This window comes from Diabrotica virgifera, chromosome 4 (genome assembly GCF_917563875.1).
Source record: "Diabrotica virgifera virgifera chromosome 4, PGI_DIABVI_V3a".
Lineage (NCBI taxonomy): Eukaryota > Metazoa > Arthropoda > Insecta > Coleoptera > Chrysomelidae > Diabrotica > Diabrotica virgifera.
The window spans coordinates 250,311,473-250,325,136 of record NC_065446.1 but is presented as its reverse complement, the minus strand read 5'-3'; the positions used below and the strand labels follow the sequence as shown (position 1 = coordinate 250,325,136).

The following is a 13,664-nucleotide window of genomic DNA, read 5'->3' as shown; positions in this document are numbered from 1 at the left end:
AGATATCTCTAGTGCTTATGAAAGCGTGCTGTTGGATTGTTTATATGAAAAGTTAACATACATCCATATACCACCACAATTTGCATTTGTTCTTATTAATATGTTCCTCAGACGAAAGATCTTTATAAAATGCAATACAAATACTCTAGGTCCTAGAGAGGTTAACTCTGGTCTGCCACAGGGGTCGGTGTTGAGCCCGCTTCTATTTAATATCTATACCCTCGATGTTCACAACCTTGGTATGAACGCAAGAATTTTACAATATGCTGACGATTTTTCTATATACACTACTCATAAAAACTACTCTCAATGTGTTAGTAATCTTAAGTATATAGTGCATTGCTGCTTTAAATACTTTCCTGAACAGGGATTTGAAATATCACCTCATAAATCTGCTATTGTATTTTTTACCAGACACCAATTGCCAGAACTTAATAGCCTTACAATTCAAAATCACACTATACCTGTTTGCAAAACATACACATATTTGGGTATCACATTTGATTGCAAACTGACCTGGTCTGATCACATATCAAGATGCATTAAGAAAAGTGAAAAAAGTCTTAATATCCTAAGAGCAATTAACAGATATCATTGGGGCGCTGACCCTAACATTAACTTGATTTTCTACCGAGCGTACACTCGATCTATCCTAGATTATGGTTGTTTCTTGTATGGATCAGCCACTAATTCCAGACTTTCACAAATAGATAGGGTACAGTTCAAGGCTCTACGCATTGTTCTTGGTGCATTTAAATCCACTCCCACAGCTGCGCTCCTTGCAGAGTGTGGCGAACCCCCCATGCAACTTCGACGACAGTTACTAGCTGAAAAATTCGTCGTTAAACAAAAACGATTTACACACAACGACCTTATTAAAAATTTAGGCATCTTAACTGCATATAGCTACACTAATAAATACTGGCACAACAGAAACTGTCCCCCTCTAGCTGATGCATTTGCAACAGTCTCAAACATCGAACTACGTGATGATTCTGGTTTGCCGTTCTTTACGGCTAAATTCGATATATGTCTTACACAACCAAATATTATTTTTCCAGAATATAATGATAACCCAGCAATTAATAACATATCTATGCAAATAGAATTAGAGAAATTAGGTAATGTACATAAATTTTTTACAGACGGATCCAAATCCCCTACTGGAACAGGATGTGCAGTGTACAGGGAAAACACAAACGAAAGTTTGTTGTTTAAACTAAACAAAAACTCTACAATCTTTACAGCAGAGGCACTTGCTATATTTAAGGCTTTGGATTGGGCAAACAATTCACTGCTACCCTTGTCAAACTTGGCTATAATATCGGATTCGAAATCTGTTTTATCAGCTCTGGTGTACCCGGTTACCTCCATATACAATAACTCAATAATCGTGGAAATTTTGACAACCTTAAGAGCCTTAGATTATAAACAGATAAATACATTCTTCATATGGGCCAAAGGGCATTCCTCCATAACGGGAAACGAAACAGCTGACAAACTGGCAAAAAGAGCTATCACTGATGGCAAACAAGCCCCCGAATTAACGCTACAAGACGCATTATCTATATGTAAGCAAAACTTAAGAACTAAATGGGCAGACAAATGGACAACAATTAGATCTAACAATGCATTTCAGTACTGCACGCTTTTTCCAACACTTCCTTCTACAAAGCTTGCTAAAAGAAGCCATCCCAATAGAAAAATTAACACCAAATACATTAGGTGCCTCTTTGGACACGGAGCAGTCAACTCTAAGCTTTATAAGATGAAATTGGCCACATCCCCCCTCTGTGACTGCAGTGACAGTTTTGACGACTTTAATCACTGGATTTTTCAATGCAGTCATAATTCTAATGCCACCTCTTACCTTATTACGGAACTAACGAAACTAAAAATCCCGTTTCCTCAAAATTATCTTTCCATTATGCTGGAGTGCATCCATAATCCCGAAGTAAGAGCTATTTTTTGTAACTTTTTAGGTCGTACGAGGAGACGCTTATAATTTCCTCAACTTTTAGGTCTGTATCAACCAATCCAAATTTTATTCAGTTAGGTATTAAATATATATGTATAGATTTGTAAAAACTGTATTTGTACCAAATAATTGTATTCAGTTACTGAATAAAAAAAATTGTATTTGTACCAAATTGTGTTCAGTTATATGTATAGTCTTTTAAATGTTATAAATTTTCGTGGCAAAACGGGTTCCTCCCAAAGCCAATAAACCAAAAAAAAGTTCTCATCGCTTTTCGTCAGTGTCCATGTCTCTGATCCATATATAAGGACCGGTTTTATCAGGGTTTTGTATATTTTGCATTTGGTTTTTCTCGTGATGTTGTTAGATCTTAGATATTTAATGAGTCCATTATATGTTTTATTAGCAATATGTATTCTTCTCTTAACTTCTTCGCTGACATTGTTATCTGCGGTAACTAGTGGACCTAGACATGTAAAATTTTTGTGTTTAACTAATGGTACCACAATAATGAATTAATTGGAACGTACACAAAAGTTTGGGGGGTTTAAGGGATCAAAACCCCCACAAAATTATTATGGGGTGGACAAATCTCACTATAACTTTGTTTTAAGATGATCCTGCCATAAGAATGATACATATCCATTGTCAATTAAAAAATCTTTAATAGTTTTCGATATATTGGAAAAAATCGATTTTCATTTTGTAACTTCAAAGAGCTGTAACTTTTTTATGAGCACATTTGTACTAAGGTAAGTTAGGTTCATTCGAACTATTTTTGACTCCAGAATGTGTGGTATAATTTATGACCAATCTTTTCGGGACACCCTGTATATCCATCAAAAATAATCGACGTCATGTTTGACAATATATTTCAGGCAATTTTTAGTTGGAATAATCTGATCGTGAGGGGCAAATAGGAACATTCTTGATTTCAACCATTAGTTAGTGTCTTCGACATAGTCAGCTAACTTCATTAGAATGTCGCCCGGTTTATTCAGCCTCGTTCTGAAAACAAGTGCTTATATTAGCAACCTGTTTTTCTAATTGCTTACCTATATCAAGAAATCCTCCAATATTACAAATTATATTATCCATAACAAATTATGCAAAAATACAAAGATTGCGCTGGTAGGTAGACCTTATAAGAATGGATAATGACAGAACACCTAGTAGAATGCTTAGCGGAACTATGGTAGGATGTCGGCCAGTAGGAAGAGGTGGATAAACAAAGTGAGAACCGATACTAAAGAGATATTGAGGGTGGATAACTGGAGGAAAGCAGCCAGGGAAAGAGTTACTTGGAGTTGGGGGAGGCCAGGGTCCAACTTGAGCTGCAGCGCCATAGGAGAGAGAGAGAGATGTCCAGAAATACTCTTCCCTCTTGTTAAATCTCACATTAATCTTAACTTCCTAAATTTTTATAGTTTTACCGTGTATAATTGTGAAACATATCGATTAATAGCTTAATTAGAGTTTATTCAACTTCCTACAAACTGAATAAATTGCCAAATAGTGTTATTACTAATTTTATTTCCTAGTGTTGCAATCGCTTCCTCATTTAACTTGTATTTGTAAGCTTTCAAAGTTCAAAGTTTTGTTACTATGCTAGATGCATTAACCTCTATGCTGAGGTATACATTATTGGTAAACTTATAAATTAGGGGATTCGGGCTCTTTTGAGCGCAGTCTATCATAAAGTTTTATCTAACCAACAACTGTAGTGTAATAATTCAGTAGCTGCAAATAAAACCATTTTTTACTCCACTACTTTAACATTTATTTATCATCGTTGATGAGAAGAAACGGACACAGGCAGGCGCGGATACAGGGGGGGGGGGGGTCAACGGCTCCATGGACCCCCCTATTGTATTTAGTCTATAAGTATTTTTTTATTATTATTTTTTTCTGTTAATTCTAAACTTTAAGCCATCCATACAACACTAAATTACACGACAACCGCTTCCAAAGAATTGAAAGAAGCCATAAAATCTAATAAAACACGCTTCTCTGAAAAATAATCTGCAGGCGCATTTGTTTGGGTACCGGTGGAACCATAAACAACGGAAATATTTTTCTCAATTCAAAGAATAACAAAAATGATATTTTAAAATGCAAATACATTACACTAGGTATAAACCTTCAAATTCGCGATACAATAAAGATATAAAAATTTGTATTTTACTAGATAATCCATGCGTACCTACCCATTGATGGTAGAAAGGTTAATCTTTATGGTAAAGAACGACCAGTGAGATTAATAGTCGTGAATTGTATATCAATCCTTTTGATACCGTAGGTATCTGGGTATTTTATCCTTAGAGTAAGTTTTGCGTACGGCTAAATCTGGAAAATATAATATTTGTATTTGAGGTAGGTCTGCCCTATAATATAATATATAATAGGGAGGCTATTATGAATTTCTAGGGCCGCGCCTGGACACAGGGCATTAGAAACAATTCGAAACTTATATTACATCGAATTGTCCACTCTAGATTTTAATTATTTTGAAGTTTCTAACTGCGTATTGTTTTAGATTTCAGCCAAATTTTTTCATTGCGTATAAACTTTCCTGTATATCTCATTCAGATGGACTTTACGAAAAACGATATTGTATTCGCTTCCAAAGTAACCTCGGAAGACAGAATCAAAGAATTGCGTTTACAATCTGTGTATGAGACCGAACCGGAATCAAGGCTTATGAGACTGGTTAAACGAAGAAGGTATGATATTAATTTTAATTATTTTTTGTGATTTTTTTTAATATTTTAAATGAAAATGGCACAAAGTGAGTCAAAAGTAATCACCCGATGTTCTTTTATTGTATTTTTTTTTGCAAGTGGCCGTTACCAGAATTGATGACCATATGGGTGGCACCATTGAGTTCACTCCCGTCTTGAGCAGGTAGTTATTTTATTAGTCCAGTTCACTCCCGACACTATTCGAATTCACTCGACACATTCGAATTTTACAATAAAGTATGATTTAACGATATTATTTTTCTGAAATTTAAACATTGTTGCCAAATAGCACTTTTATCGTAAAGCAATTCGAGAAGTTTTTCCAGACACTAAACTTAAGGGATGCCTGTTTGATTTGAGTCAAAGTTGGAATAGAAAAATTCAACAGTTGGAACTGTCCCACGAATATCACTGCAGAAACAGATATAACTAAATATATATCTTATATATTTGGTTTACCATTTCTCAAAGCAGAGGACGTTGGGGATTGCTTTGCCATAGATCTTGTTGCAATTCAACCAGAAGATGAAAGAGTGGTTAAGTTTAGTGGCTATTTCGTTGAAACTGTGAGTCTTTTCACTCTCGCTATAATGCTTCATTATACAACACATCCAAATTTTAACCAGTTTATTTATGTTATTTAAGATTTTCAATTAGATACTTATATCAAACTTCAAAGTATAGATACCGTTCTGAGAGCGTACGATAGAAAAGTGATATTGAGGAAAAACTTATTTGAAATAACTACAAAATAACGGCCTTACCAATTTTGAATTTATATAAAATATATCAAATATGTTGCAAAAAAGTAAGCGAGGCAGTTATAGCAATTTCGTATTTACTCTAATATATGTATTCAATGAAACTTAGTGACCAAATATTAACAAGAACATAACAATGAAACTTTCTTTTCTTGAATTATTACCAAGTTGCATTTTTAAAAATCATCCCAATTAGATGTAGATGTGCAAGAACGTCTAATAAGAAATATACTTTTAAACGAATGATTTGTCAACAGTGTCCAGATAATAATAATTACTTTTATTAATGACGGCTTAAAATCGTCTGGGAGTGAATTGAAACATCACCTTTTACGTAGTCAGGTAATATTCATATTTTGGGAGTGAACTCAACTCATCCCCATATGGGCCCGTTTTATGGCATTTCCATCACTCTTGCAAGAACTTCGGGTTACAGGTTCCCGCAATTCTAGCGATTATTGTCCATAAGAGCTCTAAATGTCTGAGGCCTTGTCGACTTAAACCCGCGTCTTCAAAAAATTCAATAAAAAGAAGTCTGAAATCGTTAAGAGGATCGGAACGTATTTTCGGCTGCAATGCTATTCAAATGGGGATTCATTTTTTTCAAATACTGAGAAAACTAATAAGTATTTTGGAAAAATTTAAACGCAGAATGAAAGATTACGTTATTAGCGAGGGCCGAAAGTCCCTGAGAACTTCTACAATGTTTATTTTAATAAGTTACAGGGGTGAAAAAACTAAGAAAATTTAGTGTGATTTTTAAATTCAAATATCTCATTCAAAATAAACTTTTTATTTATTCTAAGGGACTTTCGGCCCTCGGTAATAATTTAGTCTTTCATTCTGCGTTTAAATTTTTCAAAAATATTTATTGGTTTTTTCAGGATTTGAAAAAAATGAACACAATGCCGTGGTAATATTTTCCAAATCTGTCTTTGTCTTACAACGCACTCAACCGAATATAATATTGTCAGCATATATTGTCAGTCAGACACTGACAATCAGTGACAATTTTAAATATTTGACATTGCATCGGGAATATTTTGAGAAATTGATTAAATATTATTGATATATAGTGTATTTGATAAATAATTGATTTAAGACGTGAACTTAATAAAAAGTTATTTATTGTGTATTATTTGTGAAAGATCCAAGCAGAGAATACATCAGATATATCCTGTGATCCAAGTATTTTGTTGTTAGAGATGTTCAAAATTGTAAGCGTTCCAAAATAACAACATATTATTAAAAAATCACTTTAACACTTTTCCTCTTTTCTCGATTGATTATTAGTTTTTGTTGTACAAATAAATTATTACAATCACTGAAAACATAGTTAGTGAAAAAATTATCACATTTATTAACTGAATTAATAATTTGCAATTATAAAAATAACAGTTATCCAAGAACATTCAAAAGCCATCTCTTTAAATTAATTATGACATTTTCAAGTAGAATGACATTCTAGTAATGTTTACATATCCACACCAGTGTGAATTTTACTACACGTAATTTGCCGTGTAAAGACAGAAAAAGTAGGGATACACGTAAAATATTTGCGAATTATGTACCCATAGCCTTAAATCGGTTGATCTAGCCGGCCAGTGCCAGTCGCCAAAATATACTTATTTACTTATTTTCCTGAGCTCAAATACATTATCACTTTATTTTTTTCAACAGGTTTGTGGAAGCAGAACAATTTGCGAAAACATTCAACATTGACCCTTCCATAATTCTAAAAGCGAAGGCTCAGTTGATTGTTGATAAATCAAAATGCAGTAGCGGGGACATTAAAGATTTGTTAAATTTGATGGACTCTATAAACGATGCTCAGTTTAACTTACAGTGCTGCACCAACGTGGATTGTCCTAACTTTGATGATGTGAGGCAAATATTGACGTACGGATCTAAAATTACACCAAAGCCTGGGGTGAGTTGTATTTAAAACATTCTTTAAAACTTCATGAAGCTTGAAAATAAGCGTGCCCCCGCATAACGTGAAAATAATCAGGTTATTTCGTTGTAAATTGATGCTGGCCGCCCGACTCAGGCGGCCCGAGTTTTGGTGGTTCAGAGAGAAACAGATATGCACTCTCTGAGGATATTCTAATAAGGATTGATGCCAGCCAGGGTGCTTTTGGCGCTCTCTGAACTACTAAAATAAGACGGGTTTTGTTTCGTTTTACAACGAAATAATTATTTATTCATATTATTTTATTTTACATTACTAGGATGAAAGGAAAGATGATGTTTTGAGCATGAAAGAAACAATGTTAGATCTTCTGTTCAAATTCGATACCTTCATGGCTTTGTCACATGGTGGGGACATTCTAGCTTGGACCAATTTCTCAATGTGTAACCTGCTTTTGGAAGTCAAGAGCTACTTGAAAGCTGTAAGTACACATACTTCTTAATCACTTATAATTAATTTGTACAATCACAATTTGAGTGATTAGTATCACTTATGACCCTGTATACTAGGGCGATCCGATAAGTATTTATGTAGCCTTCAAAAGAATAACAAAAAATTTGGAAAAGTAGTAATTTATTTCTGAACATAGTGTTACAAAACCTTGACTTTTCTATGATCCTTTAGGCACTAATGTTTAGTTTTAGTTGACTTTATATATTTTTAATACCTTACATCTAAACAAATGAAACACTGAATTCATATCCTTTATTTTACAAACTACGATATCTAATTTATTTATTACACTAAATCTAATAATTTATCTAATTAAAAATTCAAAAATATACCGCGACCGTTACATATCAAAGTACACCGACCGACGGGGTACAAATCTGGATAGTACGGTGCATGAGACAGCAGTTCGTAGCCCCATTTGAGCAATTTGGCTATGGCGACTACGGAGGTGTGAGGCGGAGGTTGTCATGGTGGAGGAGTACTTTTTTCTTCCTCAATTAGGGCTGTTTTTCTGAAATTCGTCGTCGAATAGGCCCAATAATGCGGCATAGTAAAGCTCTGTGACCGTTTTGCGCTTTTCCAGGAAGTAAATAATACACAGGGTGAGTTTTTAGTGCGGGATCGGACGATAATTCCATTATGGTATAGAATATAGAATACCAAAAAAAGTTATTTAGAAAAAATGTAGACAATGATATTCTCCAGACTTGGAAAATATGTCATTCTACAGGGTGATCAGTAACTGCGTGGTATATCAAACATATAATTTTTTAAATGTGACACCCTATATATTTTTCCATATTTATATTCCTCTCATAATTCTTGTTTTTATAATATCAGGTTTCGTATTACTATACAGAGTATTTAAAAAGTTATGACCATTTTTATTTCGAAATCCCTATGAGATTAACACCATGTATATAAAGAAGTAATTCATAAACAATTATTTATTTTCTACAAGAAGGTAAACAATATACTTACTGCAGTTTTTAAATTAAGTTTCATTGAAATCATTGACAAATATTTGTATACAGGGTGAACTACAAAACCCAAACACGATTTTTTCAATTCTTTTAAATGGGTCACCCTATATTTTATTTTTTGAAATGTTGTATTTATGGCACTCTTTCATTTTTATATAGCATTCCCTATACCTAAACTCATTACTTTCGGAGATACTTTTAGTTTTCTTCAAATTTCGGAACTACATTCAATTTGTCTAGTAGAAAGTAGTATTGAGTGATAATAATCTAACAAAATTATTTTTATTCAATAAATATCTAACAAAAAATATATACCATAACAATATGCAATAAATGTATCAATAAATGTGATATTAAGGAATTATCATATATATGTCCCTAATATTTAAGAATCATAAAATTCCTACAAAAAAAATATGTCTTGTATATAATAATAAAACAAAATTATTTTTATTGAATTGTTATATCAATAGTATCCTAAGCCAGGAAATTTTTAGTAAAACCTTCCTAATTGCAGATTGTGATGCGCTGTTATTAATGATATAATTTTCATACTAATTTTCATTACTATGCATCAAGCAATCCCTACTTTATTAACACTCATAGACAAACTAGGTGATCTATAAATGTTTGGAGTGGTAATGTTGGCGATTATGTGATTGGCCCACATTTTTTGACGACTGTTTGAATGTTGTCATATATCTGGTTGTTACACCACCAGTTCACCACACTGCTTTTATTCACAACCATCTAAATAATTAGCTGTATATAAAATATAAATAATTACTTTCCTGAGAGGTGGATAGGCAGAGGAGGACCAACTGTTTGGCCACCGCAATTAACGGAATTTTCCAAAATTGTTTTTTTCATGTGGGGTCATACAAAAAACCTTGCATATCAGAAGCCTCCAACAACGCCAGATGATATGAAAAATAGAATAAAGAGGAGCATTTAATAATACAGTCGAACCCGCTTATTGGAATAGCCTTTGTTCCAGGCAAAAATATTCTTATAACCGGGATATTCTAATAACCAATCATTGGTGGCTAGTCGAAATAAGTGTACCGAATATACGTAATAATATTATTTACATACTATGCCAATATGTATATCATATATGTACCTACATAATCAGTATATATGTAAATGGTTTTAGGTCTTTTTACGTCAATAATACAGTAGTGTAACTACTACTTATCTATGTATGTGTTAAATACCAAATTACATTATATGTATGTGAATGAATACAGTATATAGGTAATTAATATGAAATGTATGCAATATGTAGATATGTAAATATTTTCTTATTAAAATACATACAGGGTGCGCCAAACCTCTGGTCTTCTTTGATTACGGCTAAACTATGAGATATACAAAAAAATGTTTATAACAAAACTAATGTGTATCAAAGAGGTCTATAATTTAAAATTATTTTCAATTATACAGGGTGAGTCAGAACGACGGTATGAACCAAAGTTTTATTTTTTTAAATGGAACACCCTGTATATTAAATCATTTTTGAATATATTATTTAAAAATATGAAAAATTTGTATAAGGTCTTATAGGCCTAAAGTTAATAATTTTCGTGTTTTTTATTTTATTTTAAGATTTTACGTGTTGGCGGATTTTTTATTTAAAAATTTTTTTGCAAATAAAATAATTATAATCTGGTTTTAGAAACATACACTAAAATATATGAAGATAAAAACGTAATTAAAGATTAAAATAAATCGTATGCTAGTACAATTCAATTGAATTTAATAACTAAATTATTTTACAAAAAATATTTTACCATATTAATGAATGCATAAATTAGTTACTAAATTAAATAAACAACCAAATACAGCAACTTTCCTGTACCAAATTAATGGTTAGTTAAATTGTATTTAGTTAAACTTTTAATTTACCTTTTAAATTTACTTACATACATCTTGAGAATATAAAAATTATTATAAAGTATGCTTTGAAACAAATGAATGTTAAATGTATCATCCAAATTATTTATTAATATAAATAGTATTTACTGGTGTCACAAAAACTGGTAATAATTTTGTAGTTGAAATTTTCCTAACAATTTTTTATATTTTAAATTTTAATTTTTTAACCGAAACATTTTTGGATATGACATTAGTTTTGGGCGAAACCATTAGAAATTATTACCAGATTTTGTGACACGAGTAGGTACATAGATACTATTTACTTCTTAATATACTTCCATAACGTTCATTTGTTTCAAAGCATACTTTATACGTTCTCAAGATGTAGGTAAATTAAAAAGTTATTAACTGATCTTACTCGTAAATACAATATAACTAACAATTAATTTGGTATAGGAAAGTTGCTGCGGTAGAAGAATTACTACGATTGATTTAAAATTTGGTTGTTTATTTAATTTAGTAACTAATTTATGTATTCATTAATATGGTAAAATATTTTTTGTAAAATAATTTAAAGTTATTAAATTCAATTGATTTGTACTAGCATACGATTTATTTTAATCTTTAATTACGTTTTTATTTTCATATTTTATATTTTAGTGTATGTTTCTAAAACCAGATCATAATTATTTTTTTTGCAAAAAAATTTTTAAATAAAAAATCCGCAAAAACGTAAAATCTATAGTTTTTTTAAAATATCTACAAAACGAAACATGCTAGGTGCATACAACCTTATACCAAAAGAAAGGTTGTAATATTTACTACCAAACGCAAAACTAATATACAGGGTGTCCCATTTAAAAAAAATGAGAAAATTTTGTTTTGCAAATAGTGATCACACTGTATATTTTATGGCTAAAAGTAAAAAATATTAAATTATTTAAAAATAACACTATATTTTAAAAACTTTGACCTATCACCTAAATTTTTATTTCCTTGGAAACATAATCCACAACCCTATAAATATTACCATTTTTCTCAATAAAAATGTAAATATTTCGAAAATTATTAACTTTAGGCCTATAAGACCTTATACAAATTTTTCATATTTTTAAATATTATATTCAAAAATGATTTAATATACAGGGTGTTCCATTTAAAAAAATACAACTTTGGTTCATACCGTCATTCTGACTCACCCTGTATAAATGAAAATAATTTTAAATTATAGACCTTTTTGATACACATTAGTTTTGTTATAAACATTTTTTTGTATATCTCATAGTTTAGCCGTAATCAAAGAAGACCAGAGGTTTGGCGCACCCTGTATATATATCAAATTTACTTATTTTTTCTTGAGAAATTATCGGTAATTATAGCTTTTTTGTTGTTAATCTGTGTGGTCATCCTTAATCCATTGGTTGAATCGAAGTTTTATTGGCGGCAAGAAATGGATTGTTACATTATTCAACTTCACGTCGGGTTAAAGTAAGATCTTTCTTTTCGAATTTAACAAAGCCATAATTCACATCTTGTAAACAAGTAGGTACTTTTGGGTCTTGGGTGAATTCTAAATAAACTGCTTCTAACAATTTTATAACAGGCAGCAGTGCCTTTGTGTAGACAAATAAAAATTACTTTATGACCCATGCATTTGTCGGCTAAAGATCGAATTGGTTCTCGTAACAAAGTAATAAATATTTATTACCCTAATAATATCTAATCCATCACTACAGGCCCTTGACGACAAACCATAATACCAAACATAATTTAAATTTTTAGTAAATTGTAAAAAAAAATATTCATTGACCTGCAAAATATGCTAATAAGCAGTATTATCTAATAAGAACATATTCCAATAAACGGATAAATTTATTAAGGAGTAAATGGAAACGTTTCGGGAACTTAAATTTATATTCCATAAACCGGGATATTCTAATAAGCGGGTTCGACTGTATTGTTCTATTACAAAATTGCATAGACGTTGAAGGTACATTTTGAACATTTATTTTAGACTAATTTCCTTAATATCACATTAATTGTTACAATTATTAAATATTGTTATGGTTTTTCTCATGAGCATTTTTCAGTGCGTCACAGTTTTTCGATTTCTTTCTAACGCATTAAATTGTATATGACAGAAAAAAGGCACGTCGGTGATTACTTTGGTAATTATTCTAGTTCGGTGATTATTCTAGTTGTCGATAGATGGCGCTATAATAGAAAAAAATTATTTACTAATTATATAATATATCTACAAATATAATCTGTACAATTTATAAAACTATACAAATCAAAGAAAATACCATTTTATAAATGCAATAAAGACGATTAATTTATTTTTATGCCCAATTGCAAATAAAATTTGACAACTGTCAGATTTAACTAAAATGTCATGTTATAAAAGTATATTATCACGGACTAACCTTTTTTTCTATCATTTGTGACGCACTGAAAAGTCCTCATGAAAAGAACCATAATATGGCTTATATTTGTCTTAGTTATTTTCGGCTATTGATTATGTACTATAGAAAGGAACTACAACATTAACGGGGTTTTATTATTTCATATGGTCAATGAATCTCTATATATGAAAAAACCGCGGAGTGCTACCATTTAAAGGGGTGCGTTTTTGAGAAATGGGTGAATTAGTCCCTGGGCACAGGTTACATTAGGGTGAGTTCTATGCACTTTTGGTACAAACACGTCTACATAAAAATTGTTCCTGGTTAAATTTCCTATCTAAATATAACTTTTTAAAGTCAAAGATACTTTTTTTTACAAAAATATATTCAAAAGAAAAAGCACAAAGAAACCCAAAAGAAAGAAATTTTGTTTCTTGTCCCATAACTTTTGTCCACGGGTATATAGGTATAGACATTGCTTCACAGAAAAAAA

General features: G+C 31.3%; 1 protein-coding gene across 1 annotated transcript in view; it reads left to right on the top strand.

The window, feature by feature from the left end:
* LOC114326885 (kinetochore-associated protein 1) overlaps positions 1 to 13,664 on the top strand; it is a 120,184-nt gene that overhangs the window by 22,935 nt on the left and 83,585 nt on the right. Inside the window, exons 7-9 of the mRNA XM_050648845.1 lie at positions 4,515 to 4,701; positions 7,161 to 7,410; positions 7,712 to 7,873. Of these exons, the coding sequence (XP_050504802.1) occupies positions 4,515 to 4,701; positions 7,161 to 7,410; positions 7,712 to 7,873 (599 nt within the window). The remainder of the gene's footprint in view (positions 1 to 4,514; positions 4,702 to 7,160; positions 7,411 to 7,711; positions 7,874 to 13,664) is intronic.